The 19,209-nt window shown below is 41.1% G+C and overlaps 1 protein-coding gene across 1 annotated transcript; it reads left to right on the top strand.

Moving 5' to 3' along the window:
• Positions 1-6,591: 6,591 nt before the first annotated feature.
• LOC127355596 (beta-1,3-N-acetylglucosaminyltransferase lunatic fringe) lies at positions 6,592-16,492 on the top strand. Its single transcript, XM_051386647.1, has 8 exons — positions 6,592-7,108; positions 10,890-10,938; positions 11,753-11,855; positions 11,942-12,095; positions 12,669-12,754; positions 12,841-13,000; positions 13,119-13,204; positions 14,193-16,492. Exons 1-8 carry the CDS (start codon positions 6,740-6,742, stop codon positions 14,257-14,259), a joined length of 1,074 nt encoding a protein of 357 aa, XP_051242607.1. The 5' UTR covers positions 6,592-6,739; the 3' UTR covers positions 14,260-16,492.
• Positions 16,493-19,209: the final 2,717 nt, after the last annotated feature.

Below are 19,209 nucleotides of genomic sequence, written 5' to 3'. Positions count from 1 at the left end.
ACCTCTTGTTGTAGTTGCACACACACACACACACACACACACACACACACACACACACACACACACACACACACACACACACACACACACACACACACACACACACACAGGCTGCAAAGACACCCCCGCACACATGCTGGAAATTGTCAAGCATCCTGTACAGTGAAAGGAAATTTCTCTTGACTGTGGGTTTATTTATTCGGGAGAAGAAACAGAAGGTCTCCGATAGATTAAAAACACACACATAATTCACTGTTAATGGGGTTTTAATTGCATTACAGTATAAAAACAGGCAAATGATGTGAAACACAAGCAGTGAACAGGGAACGTTTTGGATTGACCACACAGAATCCCTCCTCTGTTCACAGTGGAAAACACCCACCATGGCACCGAATCAGAGAGAGGGTGAAGCACAGACACGGGATGATGATAATGAATGCCCTGAACTAAAGTGAGTGGATGGAGACAATCAAGACAAAAGAGCAGGATGGATAAAAATAGAGAAATGAGAGAATGAAAAAAGTGATCCATCCAGATTGTTGTCTATAAAAGATCTCTGTTTTTCATTGCCTGTCCTTGAGACCGACCAACTGCCTTCTGTTAAATGTTAATCTTATTTTCTTTCCTTCTCACTCTTTCTGTCTTTCTGTCTCACACACACACAAAGGCTGTGCAGGTTTTTCCATCATCAATAATACATTAGTGATTGCAGTCTGATGAGTGTGGGTGTCTGTTTGGCTCCATCTATGCTGCCTTTTTCCATCATTGTGCAGCATAAGGAGTCATGTCATAAAGTAATATTTCAGCACAAAGCTCTCTTTTAAGTAGGTTGGCACTTAAAGCTGAAAGGTGGTTTGGAGGCGAACTTCAACCAGTGAGATCCACAAACCGTATAGAGTCGTCAAACTCGACCGAAGTTGGTCGGGAGAAGATCATAAACATCTTTTCAATCGAGAAAAGCCTTTAGTGCCATTTTTTGCTCTTCTTGTAAGGAAGAAATACTCTGATATAATGGATGTTAGCAGCATCTATGCTCACCTGTTTAGCAGTTGCCAAAGTTATTTTAGAGCAAACACTTCTCCCACACGTTATCACATGTACCTAGCATTAAACCACGCCCGTACCTCATGCCATAACTACCATAGTTCCTCAAAGGCGCATAGCCTGAAGCATTGCAAGATGGATTCTCACAAGTCCAGCTGCTTTGCAATGTAAACGCCAGTTCTCCAGTTCATGTGAATGTGGGTAGTGCATTTACGCCACAGGGGATGCCGAAAAAAACCTCAGCGACTCTGCGGCCTAAAAGTTGAAACAGAATCAACTTTTGGACAAATGCAACCCAACATCACACTGCAGAGGCTAATCATATAAGCCACTCATGGACCAAATGATGATACTCTCCAGGTTGCATCCTACACCTAGCTTCGATGTCTGCGTCTGGCCTGCAGTCTATGCTGCAAAATAGCTTCTTTAGATTGGTTAATGGCGGCATGGTGGCAAACTGCATTACCGCCACCTTCTGGATTAAAATTCACTACATGACATCACAAAAATGAGTCATGTAGTGAAATTATAGATTGAGGCGGCTGCGAATCCAAGTTGACTCTGTCCTCCACAAAGCAAACAAGCTACAAAGAAACCTTTAAAGTCTACTAAAAAGACAGCTTTTCAATTAAGTATTCCTTTTAACACAAGAACAAATGCACAAGCAGATGAATTGTTTCTTGATCCTCAGAAAAGCTTTAATCAATGTCACATTGTGGACCAGAATCCCCTGAAACAGTGACTGACGCCACAATAAAAAAATTTACCCCTCTCACCACTACATCCTCCTCTCCTCTAGATGTGGTCTGAGAGTGATCCCTCACTCTGGCAAAAAGAAAAGAAGAAAACAACCTTGTTGTTTGTTCTCCTTCCCACTCGCAATCACACTGATACAGTTCCATCTTTCATAGGGTAGACCACATTTAAGCAGCAGTTGATCTTCGATTAATTTCAACGTTGAGTTGAAAGGGACTCAAGAATGCGTAGCTTTTTTCTGCCTGTTTGTGCAGTTTGGAGAGTGAGAGGAAACCGGGGGAAAAGTCCCAACTTCAGGCTTGGAAAACTGTGACCTTGCACTCTGAATCCTTCAACATATTGACGACAAAATGAAACAAGAGGGGAGAACACAAAGAGGGAGGGAAAACAAAGGACGAACGGGGGAGAAGACGGAGGTTTGAGTAGCAGAAATCAAAGAGAGGGGGATTAAGAGCTTGACTGTCCTTGTATGTTACTGTTGCACGTATCACACACACAGACTCAAAAGAGGACCATTATTTTGCTCTAAACACACAGACAAAAGGGGGGAAAGAGCAGAACACACATACACACAAAGCTTCTGACAGGGCTATAAATAGAGATTCTTCAATCATCTATTCAACAACCACAACATTCTCCAGATACACACACAGCTTCAGCTCACACTGTGGCTCCACTGATATAGTTTGAGAGGAAATTTAAGCCATGGGGAACTTGTGTGTAAGTGCATGTGCAGTTCAGCTGTTGTGCTTCACATGATCTCCAGTAGGATGCAAGTGAACACAGTAAGCCGCTCTTGTCTTTGAAGGGATGGAATAAAGACATGTTCATGACAAAAAGACAGACAGGAGGAGGACAGAGAGAAGGAGAAACAATGAGAGGTCTGGATTTTCTCTTCTCCTGTTTATTCAGAATATGTGTCTGTTTCCTTAAGTTATCAGCAGTGTTTCTGCTATGTGTCATTCAGAGCAGGACATCTGAAATACAGATGTAAAACCTTTTTTGGGGGCCACAATTCAGATTAATCTTACCACTATTACTGGAAATGTGTTCTAACAAAAGCAGAATTCAGACAAATGTTGTGATATTTCGACATTTTGAATACTTGTTCTGTGGTACTGGTCTGGGAGCATTGCAACTATAGGTGCTGCAGTTAATGTTGTGGTAGATTATTGAAAGGCTACATGAGTTCGGCAGTGCAAAGTGAGAAAACAACCAAATACAGAAGTGCAGCAAGTAGCACAAGAGACAGATGGAAACTGCTTCACTTTGCATAATTTTACCTAAATACTGGGCATTTGTGAGATTTAGGTAAAAGGGGAGCGCTTCTCTGCAGGGGGCTTATCTCTCTCCTCTGCACAAGACGTTTTCTTAATTTGCTTGTTTTTGGTCTATTTGCATATTTTTTTCTTAAATTGCAGTGTGTTGTGCTCTTATGGCCACCGTACAAAACCTATACATTGGAGTGAGTGAGTCTGTTGACCAAAACAAGTTTTGTCCTCGACAGAGACGGATTATAACTTGTAATTCAGCTGTGCTAATTAGCATATGTTAGCACATTTGTCACTGTGAACATTTTGGCATGCTAATGTTAGCATTTAGTTCCACCATGCCTTAGTACAAACAGAACCAGTGATGCGGCTGTAGACTCTTGTTCATACTAAATGTTTAAAATTGTGCAACAGGTTGCTTGTGGAGATTTATTTCGCATCAGATTCAGCCAAACAGACTTGAATTCAGTTGTTTTATATGTAGGGAAATAGAAAAAAAAGTTTCACTGCTAGAAGCAGCAGCACTTTTAAAACAAAGTAAAACAAAGATAAACCAAAAGCAACACACCAGCTCAGCAACATTTTGAGTAAATCTGCAGGAAAAGCACTTTTAACTATACTTTTTTCATCTTCTTCAACGTGTCTTTTTGTTTTGGATTGTTTTTTGTGATCAACAGGATGCTCCAGCCTAACTGATGATTAGATTGTGTGAGATAATGTGATCAGAAAATTCCCCTAACCAAAAAAAACAACAAAAAAAACCACATAATTTTCCTGTCTGTTGCACAAATATAAGTCAGTTTCAGGGGGAAACGATGAATGAGTGTTGAGTCATATTGGTATGTGCTGAGTTTCAGTATTGAGAAGATTTAGTGTGCTGTGATACAAAATGAGAAGCATGCTAATACACTTGTCTATGTGTTATGATGCCTGGATACTTCACTTTAAGGTGTTTCACGATAACTAGCGATACATACTTGCTTACATTTTAAGAATTAAAAACCCCTCTTCATCTTGGAAATAGTTTGACAAACTCAAGGTTCACATTTTCCAGAGCTTTAAACCATTTAAGGTCTTCATCCGTGTGTATTTAGCTCATTTGTAATGGGAACTGCTTTCATGCAAGCTTAGTAATGGTTATGATTCAATTCAAAGCACTTTTAGGATTTCTCTAGTTCAATTCACGGTCCACTTACACCAAGAATGAACTTTCATGCCTGAATTATAAGCCAATATGGAAAAGTTCTGTGGATGAAATCTAACCCCTACCCAGGGTCAGAGAGAGATTTTATGTTGTGGCTCCATTGCTGTCATTAATCTGAAAAACTTCTTCATAAAACCACAACAGCGGATTACGTAAATCTTACTATCATATCATCGATGGTCATTTTACAAGCTTCTTGTATAGCAAGTTGTATACAAGGTTTTAACTGCGTGGTAAGCTGGCAGATGAGTCCTCAGATTTGCTGTTGTTGCAGACGGCAGCTGCTTTTTACAAAGTCACCAGACAGCCTTGTCTTTGTTGGTGATATTGCCATCTACGATATTAAACACAAACTACATCCACACAATGCTTCTCAGATGCTTCTGTGTTGCGATTATCAGATCAGCTTACTAGTGTCCTCCTCCGTTTATATTTATAACTGATAGGTTAATAGGGCATCCAATAGGTCAAACTCATAGTGATTTTTAAGAATGCCCTCTGCTGGACCTCAAGGGAAACTACTTTAAACCATCTGCTGCTCTTATAGACTGAAAAGTTCAAACAGGTCATTGCAGTTTTAATATTTCATGTTTTCCCTCTTTGGATCAAAAGTTTGAATTTTGAATAAAGAATGACAGCCTTTGGGAGGACTTCATGCTGTCTTTAGTGATTCTTTAAAGACAAACTCACTTCACTGTTGGGTGTGGTTACAGGTTCAACCTGAGAGGGTATAAAAACTGGCTTTCATCCACGTGTCAAGTTACTCTTTAATATCCTTATCTGCCTTCATGGCATTTTGTTCTCTCTGGAAGCTGTAAATGGACTCATAGTTGTGTTGTGGCATTTTAATGTCTGAAATGTAATTTTAGACTGACATTGCTGGAGGGATAAGCACAGATTATACAACACAGACAAACTGCACATTATTAGAGAGGAAACATTCCTCAGATTGTTGGTGGATCTGGCAACCTGGCTGCTTGGCATGTCTGTCTTCTGTGTGTGTGTGTGTGTGTGTGTGTGTGTGTGTGTGTGTGTGTGTGTGTGTGTGTGTGTGTGTGTGTGTGCAGTTGGCACCACTACACACACTCCGATGTCACGGTCGTCTTCAACATCTGTCCACTTGGAGAATAACCCGCCAGGCTTCCACACAGAGGAACTGCAGTCACGTTGCTTTCCAGCGAGGAAAACTGCTGCTCTCATCTTCAGCAACTCCAAACATCTGTGATGTGCTGGATTATCTGACATATTACATTAAAAACCTGCAATCTCAGTCATATTTTATCATCTTAGTATCATTAAGGTTGTGAGTGCATCATTAGCAGTGAAGTATAGGCTAGTATAACCACTGTGTATGCTTTAAGAATCATAGTTTTCTATGCTGTTGACTCCCTCTGATTCAAAATGATGCCTTTATAATACCACCACACCAAATTACACACAAATACAGACAAATCATAAAATAACAACAATAAATGAGTTGATAAACATAACAAATGCTGCTTCCATACAGGGTGAGAGGGCTCACTGAATGAAGTTTAATGAGTATGAAAACGATGTGAACCGTGGCTTTGAATGTCCTATGAAAGATTTTGGGCCCAGATGTTAGACACTACTCTCCAGCACCATAATCCGAACAACCAATGAGGAGATTTATTGTGGAAGAATGGTGTTCATCCCTACAGTAGAGTACAAGAGGCTAAGAAACACTAAAGTTTTTTTTTTTTTTACTTTAATTGTTCACCCATCAATAAAATCCAAATCCAAAGATAATTAAATGTATAGAATACCATAGAAAATGATAAGTAAAATAAAACAAACCAATACAATACAGTTATATATATATATACACACACACACATAGGCTACATGTTTACACCAAGGAAATTATTTTTCAGTGCATCTTACATATTAAAGGTGAAAAGAGAAGATAATCTGGTAAATCTTGATTTTTAACTTTTACTTTCAGTTTATAAGCATCAGAGTATGCATGTATGTGTTCAGTTATGACCTCTGCAGCTTCTCATAAATGATCTTTGTTTTATAAATTGTCTTACTGTCTCCTTTTTTCCCCTTTCTTCTTGCTGTAAAACCCTATAAAACTTCTGTTTCATAAATTGCTATAGCTATATACACAGACAGTAAAAACTAGTTTGCATGTTTTCCAGAGGTCACCGGCCATGTGGATGTTCATCCAGTGGCCTCGCCGCCTCTTTTTCTGGTTAACCCCGCCCACACCGAGCGCTCAAACCGGCCATTGGTTCAACGAGGCACCGTCCGGCCCACTGGTGGAGTTTATAACTTCACAGTGCAATAAAGCAGCCGGTGGCACAGTGGGAGGTCAACCACGGAAGGAGTCTAAACTAGGCGGCTTATACTTGTGTCTGCTCCGTGGAGATGTTGTAAACACTTTGTGAGACTTTCCTCAGCCCATGAATGCAGCTGTAAAACCCTCCACACCGTCACAATGTGGAAACCCGCCGGCGGATCAATAACCACCTTCAGCCCAGCAGCAGGACCCCGCGCTGCTGCCGCCGCGGTCACCTGTCTGCTTGTGACCGGGATGCTGGTCGTCACCGTCGGGCACCCGAGCAGCGGCGACCCGGTGGAGCCTCCAGCCGCAGCGGGTAACGGGAAAGTTTTCTCGGCGTATTTCAGGAAACTGACCCGGGAGAGGAGAGCGATAAGCGCCCCCCCGCGGGGAAGCGCTCCCCCCGGGCCGGTAGAGCATCTCTCTCCGGCCGACCTGTTCATAGCGGTGAAAACCACCGGGAGATATCACCGGCAGAGACTGGAGCTCCTGCTGGACACCTGGATCTCCAGAAACATGCAACAGGTGAGCCAGTGGCGTGGTATTAGAGGGTGCATGATACTTGGAAGCAATTCAGCAGAATTATTTAGGAGGAAAACTATAGAGATCAGAACAATTACGGGATTTTATTCAGTTAAAATCATAGAAATTAGATTTTACCTTAAATAAATAAACAAAAACACTACTTTTGTTTATGTTAGGACACGTGCTTCAATATTAAGTGTTAATGTGGGTCCAAACTTTTCAGAAAGTAAACAAAAAATGTCCTTACATTGTTATTATGTGAAAATCTAAGTCATCTCCATAAGACAGGAGAATAAACAGGGTGCTATATTGTAGGACTACTTTGAATTTAAATCATTGATATTTTGTGTTTGTGTGATTTTATTAGCTGCTGAAGGGTCACATGCAGGGGAAATCTGTCTCTTTCATGTCAAATCCTTGCTGATAATTTAAGGTCAGAGCAACTCAAATGCACATTATCTGGCTAATAATAATAATTGGGCATGCATTAAGGTTTCCCTCGTCTCCTGCTGCAACTGCAAGCAAGTTATAGACCCCCTGAAATGTGACTGGTTTCCACTGGTTCTTTGATCCAGCCTGCCTGTGAATCGTAAAACAGAGATAGAGGCCTTTGTAATGTATGAGAGGGAGATCTGAGGGCTAACAGGCCGACCACACTGCTGTTAATGTGTTGACATAATACAGGCAGGGGACATGAAGGGGAAACGCTATACTGCAGATGGATGAATGAGCCCTGGATTTCGTCAAGTAGTCTCAATGAGATGCAGATTTGTTTCGAGACTGCCACAAAACAATTGTTCAATTGTAGTTTGGGCTATCATCACCATGCAGAGACTTATAGTCTGCATTATAAAAGCTTCAGGCATCATAAAAACTGATTGGTCATGGCTTTGAAATAATAGCTGAAGTTAAATTTCAAAGCACTTTGCTGTTTCAGAGATGGAAAGTACAATTGTAGAGTCTTTCTACTTCTATTCCACAAACAGTGATATGTTGACTTTTAGACACTACTACATGTATGAGACAGCTGTAGTTATTTGTGCTGTAAAGATTTTACATCAACTGTAGGCTCACATTAAAAATGCCTGTTAAGTTCCCAGAGTCCAAAGTGCTCTCTTCAGATGTCTTTTTTTTTTATTATCCTAAAACCCAAAGATATTCAGTTTAGTCCCATAGAAGAGTAAGAAAACCAGAAAATATTACTATTTGCACACTTTCTGATTAATCGACTAATCACAGCAGCTGTAAATCTGACTACTTCTTCTGCCCCTGATTGTTGTTATTAAGGCACCAGTCCTGTGATCTGGAGCAGTTTTAACATGACTACTGGATTTGAAAGAAAGCTGTTGGGCACTGGGGGGGGGGAGTTTCATCTGTAGAGCCTCCATAGATAAATATTTGAGATCAAATGGCATGAACAGACAGCGTTTTGGTCTGAATCACAGTGGTGAGTGAGTCAAAGATGTATCTGTTGCTATAAAACACATGGGGCTGTGGTGAACTGCACCCAGCGGCTTCAAAGCTCGTAATCGAATGCAGACACGGCTGTGGAGCGTATAGTGGTCGTTCTGATTTCCATTTAAACCTCAGTGGACTCGTTCAAGTCTCATCTCATGCTGCACAGAGACTGTTGACATGTAAATAGAGCTTATGGAGGGGAAATCAGCTGGTGTGTGTGCGTGTGTGTGTGTGTCTGACGCATTCCTGCCTATGCTCTCACGGTCAGGTGTGTGTAACTCTACCTGTTTCCCAGACACACCTCTATACTGTAAGACTGCTGAGTAATGGAAATACAGCTACACACACACATTCTCACAGTGTTACCTTTTACAAACACAGATGCCCTGGGAACTCACCAGATATCTCATGGGAAGTTAAAAATGTGTCTGATCACAAGAGTGAACACACACACACACACACACACACACACACAACTTTCTTCAGCCTCACTTGTTGTTGTTGTCTTTGTTTCCTGTGTTGTAAAGCTCAACTCCTGGCAATCCACCGACCCACCCCCCTAAAAAACACATTTTCTCTTCTCACTGTCCCCCCACCCCCACCCTCTTCCTCCTGCCTCCCCAGCTTGGCTCAAGCTACACTGGTATGACACAGGCACACACTCTAACAAGAAGCTGACCGCTCTCTAGAGGTTTAAGAGGCTCAGAGTTTAAAAAAAAAAAAAGACTGACAAAAACTCACAGCTGGCTGGACTCTGTGTTTTTTCTACCAGGCAGTGTACTGGGACCAAAGATTTATTATTGAATTTGTGCTGCCTGGCAGGAAGGTTGCAAAGTGGAATCCCTCTGTGGCGGGTCTATACACTCAGGGAGTGTGTTCAGTGAAATCTGAAAGTGCCAGGACACATTTTGTGTTATTTTTCCTGAACTAAAGCACATTGGATTCGAAATAAAACGACTATGAGGTTAAAGGTCCGGTGTAGGATTTTGTGGTATCTACCAGTGTAGCTGCAGATCGCAACTCCCACCTTCCCCTTCCAAGGGTGAAGGAGAACTGCGTGAAAAACGTGACTTGCTAGAGCCAGTGTTTGTCTCGTCTGGGCTACTCTAAAAATATGGCAGACTACATGGAAGGAGAACCGTGGCGTCTATATTAATAGCTCATTCTGAGGTAACACAAAAACACAGCAATTTCTATATTCAGGTGATTATACACTAATGAAAACATACCTATAAATATAATATTTTTGCCAATAGATTCTCCTAAATGTTACACACAGCACCTTTTAAGGGACAGAAAGTAAATAAACAACTTTAAAAGTCATATTTATTCAAGTGTGAAGTCCTTTGCAGTCAGTTATTGAAGGCTAAAGTACACAAACATAAGCAGACGTTTGGCATCTTCTCAGCTGATGTTCTGCCAGGCCTGCACTGCAGCGAGCCATTAAGTATTGATCTGCTGATTTGCAAGTCAGAAGTCATCTTGGCATCTATGTTGGAGCGTTGTACAGACTTCAAAAACACAAACAGTCACTGATTGCTTTAAATTTAATTGCAATTTTACTGGGTCTTACAAATACAAACAAAACTAGTGACTCATAAGCCTCAACTTTAATTCTTATTATAATTCTTTGGATACTTTATCTATATGTATGTGATGTATGTTGTCCTGCTGCACTATCCTTAAATCTGGGGACTATGTATAAAAAAGGACAGCAACTCCTACAGTCTTCACCCAGTGTGGATGTAAACAGCCCAAAATGGAAGCTGAGATTCAGCAGTTTAACCTCATTGTCAGAGCCAAGGCAATATTTACAGACTGCTCAGTATGTGCACCCAGGGCCTGTATTTACTTCCTGTGGAAAGTTGAGGGGTCTGCACGGCTTCCTGAGTGCGCAGTGACCCTCAACCCTGTCACTCATCACATAAACACTCACGTACACACACACACACACACACACACACACACACACACACACACACACACACACACACACACAGACACACACACACAGTTACAGGGTTGAGACCAGCTGCTCTGCTGCTGATAGACAAGAGGCTAACCTTTGTCTTGGCCTCCATCCAACATCAGCCTTGCTTGCTGCTGCTGTGCGTGTTGGGGGTGTGTGTGTGTGTGTGTGTGTGTGTGTGTGTGTGGCCTGAGGAAACAGGTGTAGTCTCACCTGAGATCATAAACAATAATCCATGAACAATGATGGTGGAGCAGTGAAAGCTTCTGTATGATGGTGTTTTTTCCCCCCTGCTGGCCACTGCAGGCTGCTGGAATAACAAGAACTGTGTGTGTTTGTGATTTTTTTCCACAGACGTACGTGTTCACTGATGGAGAGGACGAGAAGCTGAGGGAAAGGATGGGTGAGTTGCACACACACACGTACACACACGCACTCACAGAGCAGTTTCGCTGAGTAGCAGCAGTGTTATCTGCAGTCTGCGAGCAGGAAACCAGGAACCAGGCTGCTGACTGGGCAATACTGTGTTTCCATGAAACGCAGGAAGTCATTTCAGTTCAGTCAACAGGCTGTTCCTCATCTTACTCATGGAATTGTTTTACTTTCAATGAGGTATTCTTCTCACTGTCGGACACACTGTACAACTCAGTGCAATAAAAATGTGTAATGAGGATATTTATTAGGGTGTTTTCATGCAGTCGGGTTGTAATGGGAATGAAACTGCTTTGAGTCAAAGTAGGTTAATCAAATAAACATCTTCCTAGGGATCTAACAATACACATTAAACTCATGATTCAATACAGTTCACGGTACAGGATTCGATAACATTTTCTCGCTATTTGTTTGAACAAAATGAGATTGAAGACAAAATATAAGATTCCTTTATTTCTTAGACAAAAATCTACAAAATATATTTTCTTTATTGAGTTATGTAATTTTGTTTTTGGAACTTTTGAATGTATGACGTTAGGGCATAAACAAACAATGAAAACAAAACAATGTATATTTCCTTTTTAACCCTTGATACCACAATTCATTTTTCATTTCACCATTTTTAATCTTCACATATTTGTATCGTGATTTAACCGTCTCACCATATATTGTTACTTTCCTACATACATATACATATACATATCCTACATATTTCTTTACTTCTTTTAAAGTGTTTCTGCGTCCGGGTTGGTCATTGATTTTTTTGTTTTGTTATTGTTTATCAGGAGCTCACCTGATCAACACCAACTGTTCAGCAGCCCACAATCGTCAGGCCCTCTCCTGTAAAATGGCTCTGGAATATGACACCTTTATTAACTCCGGCAAGAAGTAAGACACACTCCACACACACACACACTCTTGTTACAAACACACACAAACAACTTTTTACTAACTCTCCTCCTCGTCTGTTGTAGGTGGTTCTGTCACGTCGACGATGATAACTACGTGAACGTCGGCTCCCTCCTGAAGCTCTTGTCTCAGTTCAGTCACACACAGGACGTTTACATTGGCCGGCCGAGCCTCGAGCGCCCAATAGAGGCCACGGAGAGGCTCGGAACCACTGACATGGTAAACATTCCCCTATTTATTATTAATTATTAATTAAAATAGTCTTTTATTGCCGTTTTAATTTTTGATTGTTAAAAATGGTTCTCAGGATGCTTTTTAAATAGAGCAGGTCACACCGTACTCCTTTTTTATAATATGATTTACAGAGGCCCAACAGTTCCCACCATGACCAAGCTCTTGGCGGCGGTGGCAAGAAAAAAACTTCTACGAGGCAGAGACCTCGGGCAGACCCCGGCTCTATGTGGGCGGCCGTCTGCCTTGACCGGTTGGGCTATTGCACCAGTAAAAAAATGATAATGAATAAATAATAACATATATACTCCCTGCTCCGCTGCTAAAATATGCATCTTGATCTCAGTCCCTGGATAGCCTCTAGCTTCTTAAAAAATATTCTTTAAGTTGCACAAGAAACATTAAATGTGATTAAAGAAATGTTCACTTGTCTCCTGGGATCAGCTACCCACAGAGTGAGATCTACACTGGTTTTTCCCTTACTGGTCCCAGCGCTGCAGCACAACATACAGTGATGTATTACAGCTCCTTTATTCATAATTTATGTGTGTTTGGGTGCAGAAGCAGGTGCGTTTCTGGTTCGCCACAGGAGGAGCAGGATTCTGTCTGAGCCACGGCCTCGCTCTCAAGATGAAACCCTGGGCGAGGTAAATCTTCACTTAGATAAATGACATGTTAGTCATATCGTCAGACCTCCTCCTTTCTTATGCTCTTTACTTCTTTCTCTGTCTAGTGATGGCACTTTCATGGTGACAGCTGAGCACATTCGTCTCCCGGACGACTGCACCGTTGGTTACATCGTGGAGGCGCTGCTGGGCGTGAGCCTCATCCGTTCAGCGTTGTTCCACTCTCACCTGGAGAACCTGGGGCTAGTGTCAGACATACACAGCCAGGTACACACACACACCCACACACACACACACACACTTACACACCCACACCCACAAACAGACATACTGATCTGCCAGCTGTCTAAACAGCTGTGTTTTCTTTTTGCTGTCCCCTCTTTAGGTGACGCTCAGCTACGGCACAGTGGAAAGCAGCAGAAACACTGTCAACCTGAAAGGAGCATTTTCAATAAACGAAGATCCCACGAGGTAAAATATCTGTGTGTATGTAGGAAGGAACATCTGGGGCTAACTATTATTTTATGATTAACCCATTCATTGTTTGGTCATGAAATGGTGAGAAATGACTGTTGTAGCCTGAGGGGATGCCATCAAATTGTTTGTTGTGTTTTTACCACTAACCAGAAAGCAAAGACATTCACTTTATTATCACATAAGACAAAGAAAAGCAGCAAATCCTCACCACTGAGTAGCTAATGAAGAAAAAAAATCAAAACTTTGATTTAGCCATTGTCTGCAGGCCAAAATAAAAGCGGTCTTTTGGGGGTTTTCTGTCACAAAATGTTCTTTCTTCTGTGAATATTTACAGTACAGGAGTCATATTACATCACAATACAAAGGATAAAACACAAACTAATCTTATCTTCCTGACAATAAGGGGGTTTATTTTTTATATATCCCCTTCCCTTCTTTCTTTTGCTTCTGCTTCCTTCAGTCAGTAATGGTGTCATTGTGTATTGAATTGGGCTAATTGTCATTATTTCTGTACCTTGTCAATAGACAGTGATGGCAGTGTGCCTAGAGGGTGGGAGGGAGGGCTAGAGGTAATGAGATAAGCTTGATGGGTTAATTGTAAAAGATCTTTTCAAACAATCAATAGTACACACTGTATATTGTATTTTTTGTCTGTTCCAGGAAAAGCTTTAGTTTAAAACATGTGTACTACAATTCTCCTTTATGTAAGCACTTCTTGTTGTGAATGTTTTACTACTACGACAAGTTTCCTGGCTTTGTTCATTGTGTGTGTGTGTGTGTGTGTGTGTGTGTGTGTGTGTGTGTGTGTGTGTGTGTGTGTGTGTGTGTGTGTGTGTGTGTGTGTGTGTGTGTGTGTGTGTGTGTGTGTGTGTGTGTGTGTGTGTGTGTGTGTGTGTGTGTGTGTCGTATTCACAGTCTTATTTTGAAATCCCCAGTGGACAGCTTCCAGGCATTGTGACACTCATTTCCCTCTCCTTCTCAGGTTCAGGTCGGTCCATTGTCTGCTGTACCCAGACACTCCTTGGTGCCCCAGCCCCCGGCGGCTTTAACAACCCATCCAGGGACACAGGGAGACTGATGGAGGAGAAAGAGTAAACGTGTGACTAAACTCAATGTTCTCTGTTCGAGGAGGAAATCATTGCAGACATCCAAGAGTCTTACTGCTGCCCTCTTCTGGCTCTGAAACGTGGACGTAAACGTTTTCCTCCATCCAACAGCGGTCTGAGTAGCAGACTGACTTTTTAGGTAGAACTACAGTTTTATTAGTTTGACACCTGAACTCTGTTTGGTGTCAAAAGGCAGCAAGAGAAAGAGACCAAACTTCCTCGATGGATGGAAAAATGGAGAGACAACTTTGCTGTTCTTAGATCCTGAAGATCTAAAGTTTGACCTGAGGGTGGCAAAAGGGTTCATCCTCTGTGCGGTGGACAGCTCCAAATGTAGAGCAGAGTCTCTATCTAAGGCTCAGCTGTCTAAGCTCAACATCCATCAGCTTTCTGTAGCTTGTTTCATCATTTTCTTTCAGTTTTGATAACACTGTACTCCCCAACCTAACCGGGAACACAGCAACATAGCTACAGCTAAGTCAGATGGGGCGTGGCAGTCAGACCACCTGACTGTTTTTGTAAGGACTTAAACAAATAAGATGTAACATGTTAAATTAGAGAGCTTTAGAGTGGCTACAAGATACATGTTGTTACCTTTTTTCAAAGAGCAAAGCTAGACGTGTCGCCGTCCCCATCTTTGTGCTAAGTTAAGCCAACCAGCTGTAGCTTCATGTTTAAAGAACAGACATGAGAGTGGTAATAATCTTTTCATCCATCTCTCGTCAAAGTTGAACCAGTAAGTCATCTCTAAACCACCATAAACTCACTGTTTGACTAATCGGGGAGTTTCTTGCCCCTTCGAAACGTCTTTTTTTTTTTTAAGAGATCTTACCACATTCGTACGATTACCTCCATCGTAGCAATTAACCTGTTGAGTGCAGTGTTATTATAGAGAAGACAAATGATGGCCAAGTTGTAATAAATCGGAATTATCCTTAACTGCAGTGTTGGATAAGTGGAAATACTGACATGTTTGTGGTGCTGGATGGAAAGTCAGAGAAGGACCAAAGGCCGTGAATGTGAACCGCCATGGCTAAAGATGAGACGGATTTGAATGTAGATTTATTGCTGTAATCCCACTTTTCCACCATCACATACAGTCCTATATTAATAGTACAGGAGTTGGATCCGCTCAAAGAGACTCTAAACTGATGCTGTTCAATGCTTTTCCCTCACAATCTTGTACATTTCCTGTGTCTTGGCTCCAATTTCTCAGCTGTGAAAGATGTGATATATGAAATATGTTATTTGATTGCCCATCTGCACCCCTACAGGCTCCAGTGTTAAACAGTTTGGATTCAAAACATGAAGTGATCAACACAGAAATGCAGAAGGAACATTAATTTCAGCATGATGTGGCAAAAAGCATCAGGAAGGATTTCGATGGTTTTAGAGACTCCAGACTCTTTATCTGAAGTTCTCTTCTGTGTTCAGTATTATCTTTTCTCTCTCTCGCATTGTTTTATTTCTGCTGTTTGCAATTCATCATATGACACAAACAAGATATTAGAAGAAGAAAATCCACGTTTTGGGAAATGCACTCATTGATTTTCTTGATTAGAGTTAGATGAGATGAGTGATACCACTGTACGCTATATATGGAGCTACCAGTTAGTTTAGCCAACGGGAAACAGCTAACCATGTCTTTCTATCCGATATAACTCCTTTGTAAAACCACTTTTTACACTTTTACGTGGTTTTTAAACTTCAGTTTGTGTACAGGTTAAACAAAGAAGCCATAACATGTTAATTAGGTAGCTTTAGAGGTGCAGACTTAGTTACCCTCATACAAAACGAGGCTTGCCGTTTCCTCATCTAGTAAGGCCTCTGTTATACCAAATATTTTTCCTAAAAGGTGGCGATCACCTGGTTGTATCCATTTAAATGGGTGGATTACCATTGTTAAGGATTTGAAACGTTATACAGTAGCGGTGTAACAAAGATATCCCCATTGAGGTTTTATTGACAAATGACTCATGTTGGGTCGTCTTCTATCTTTCTGTGCATTGAAAGCAGTTGTTACAACTGACTGAAAGTCATTAAGTTAAATTCTGTCCCTTGTTAAACGAATGTATATGATGAACCGTTGCTTCTGAAGCGTACATGCTTTCTCCAGTATCTGGACTGTATGTAGACATTATGGTTGAACCTAATAAAAACAGTTTTTAGTCAAATACTTGATTGTGTTTCTGAGATGGACATTTTCTGGGATTTTAAATGTAAGAGCCCTTTCACCTCAGACCTTGTGTAATGAGCTGGTGGGCTCCTGTCTGGAGACCCCCCCTCCTGCAACCGGTAACCCCACAAAACTCAACCGCCTACAAACACACACAGACACAGAAACAACAGCAGTCCTCTTATCTGATCGAGCCATACACATGGCCCTGGAGAGATAAAGGAAAAACATTAGCCCACTGCATGCCTCAGAGTGTGTGTGTGTGTGTGTGTGTGTGTGTGTGTGTGTGTGTGTGTGTGTGTGTGTGTGTGTGTGTGTGTGTGTGTGTGTGTCATGGCCTCCCTCCCACTGTGAACTGAGAGATGTCGGACTGTGTGCACCATGGGGACCACAAACTAATGCACAGTGGTGAATCTGTGAGAACATGATTCTGAGTGGACTGTGACACCTGCTGGCTGCACGTGTTACTGCAAAGAGTGAAAAATAGTTTGGTTTATTCAAACTGGTTTATTTAGTAGCATATTGAAGTGTTGACAGACTTACACCCCTATTATAATGCTTGTTCAGATTTTATTTCAGTGTTCTTTGTAAAGGCCCGTGGACTGTGTAAACACCAAGGACAAAGATTGAAATACACCCAGGACTTTATCATCCTATCCCTAACAAAGTTGGAGCTATTGTTTTTAATAAATATATAAGAAAATTGTCAATAAACCAAACTAAAAACAGGTGAAAGTGCAACATCTGACCTGTGATATCCAGTATCCCTCATATCTAGAATACATAATTTTCCATGCTTGTCTTTTTATTTTTAACTCATAACAACATAAATGTACTGTAGATAATTAATTGCTTAACCACCTGCCCTCTTTTTCTTAATGTTGTTTCTGCACATATAAAAAGTAGGTTACCACCTCCAGAAATAGCATGACGGGCATGATTAGCGCTGTGAAAAGCTTTGAATGCTGACTCATGGTGCACAGAAAGCCAGCTCATAATTTGAAGAGTTGCACTTGCTTAACATATTTTTATTTGACTGAGCCCATTTGCTGTGTGTGTGTGTGTGTGTGTGTGTGTGTGTGTGTGTGTGTGTGTGTGTGTGTGTGTGTGTGTGTGTGTGTGTGTGTGTGTGTGTGTGTGTGTGTGTGTGTGTGTGTGTGTGTGTGTGTGTGTGTTTCCAGACAGCTGCTGTGATACATGAGTGTCTGAGTTATGTCTGACTCTGTTGCCTTTAAACAGCACAACAACACATGTGCTGCCAGAGGTGCAGTTTTGACAGCAAAGACCGAATGAAACACATTTTCAATATGTGGCAAAATTTGCTCTTTTGGGACATTTGTATCAGTGTATTAGTTATAGTAGAAGCGCTGCATGTGTGACTTTTTTGACAACTTCTAGATGGGAGTCTAACATGAATCTGCACACTTTTTTTTTACTGGAAATTACATCTTTAAAGCATCCATTTGAAGTTTCACAGATCTTCCACGGGTGACATGTCACACAACTCTTTTCCAGTACACCATTTACACCAAATGTTTTCAGCTATCTTCATTCACTGTGCCCCCTCACTTCTATAAAAGCATGTCAATGTTTGCTCATGACTGTGGTAAATATAAATCCAATGTAAAGCTAGAATGGGGTCATGCAACATCCTGCTGGGCTGAAGGTGCTGTTGAGCCATGATTTAGTAGATGGGCCTAAACAGGTGAGTCCCCACGCCTACCCCATGAACCTGTTTTGGAGTAAGAAGAGATGTTTTTTTGCTGCCTTGTACCTAAGATGAGCTGCTTGTGGAATGATTTTGGTCAATGTAAAATGTGTGTGTCTTTGCATTTGTTAACACCTAAGTGATTTGTCTTTGTATTTTCAGTGAAATTATTGGGAAAGCGACGAGAATGCGGTGTTTTTGTGAATTCACTCTCACTATGCACAACTATATTGACACTTGTCAGTAATTTAGTGCTTTCCTGCTAAAAGCCTCATGCCCCCCTTTGATATTTGTTCTAGCTCAGCTAGATGATATATCAGCTCAACTGATATATCAGCACAGATACCACATAAACAAAACTTTAGTCATCTTTTTCCTCAAAAAATACAATTTCCAAAATGTCATTGTTCTTAGTTAATATAAAAACTGTAAGATTAGACCATTCCAGTAGAGTCTACTGGATTATATTTGTTCTCCATTAACAGGATTTCTTTGAGAACAGTTGGATGTGTAGTTTTTGAATGGATGTAACTTAAAGCTAGATATACTTTGACATTAGTTAGGGTTTTTTGTCAATGTTCAGTGATAGAGGAAATTTAAATATACTGTCTTTGGAGGAGTAATCTGAATATTTTGATTGAAAGAATACAGAATGTATTTATATTTCTAATATTGAAAAATCTATATCCACCCATGAAAAAGTGCATTTAGGTGAAAGATGTAGTGTTCTGGTTTTCACTGTTGTGTTGTTGGTGTTGTGGTTGGATCGATAGTCAGATATAACTGAGACTCCTATTTTCACTGGCAGTAACCTGCATCACCTGGATTCACATATTCATTAACTTGATCCTCATTAGATCCATTACTTATGCACACATTACAGAAGTCTGGGTGTACAGTAGAGCTTCGTTCTGGAATTGTGTACTTGCACTAAAAGACCACGAGGTGGAAATGATAAACGACAGTTCATATAGTGAAGTCCTGCGTTGGTTGATGATATAAATTCCTG

The sequence above is a fragment of the Dicentrarchus labrax genome, unplaced genomic scaffold (genome assembly GCF_905237075.1).
Source record: "Dicentrarchus labrax unplaced genomic scaffold, dlabrax2021, whole genome shotgun sequence".
NCBI classification, from domain to species: domain Eukaryota; kingdom Metazoa; phylum Chordata; class Actinopteri; family Moronidae; genus Dicentrarchus; species Dicentrarchus labrax.
This window is presented reverse-complemented; position numbering and strand designations above follow the sequence as displayed.

Excerpts from the sequence above, each read along its gene's own strand:
- LOC127355596 (XM_051386647.1), top strand. The coding sequence starts at position 6,740 with ATGTGGAAACCCGCCGGCGGATCAATAACCACCTTCAGCCCAGCAGCA. Across the intron at positions 10,939-11,752 it reads GAAGCTGAGGGAAAGGATGG|GAGCTCACCTGATCAACACC; the intron begins GTGAGTTGCACA and ends ATTGTTTATCAG. Across the intron at positions 12,755-12,840 it reads AAGATGAAACCCTGGGCGAG|TGATGGCACTTTCATGGTGA; the intron begins GTAAATCTTCAC and ends TTCTCTGTCTAG.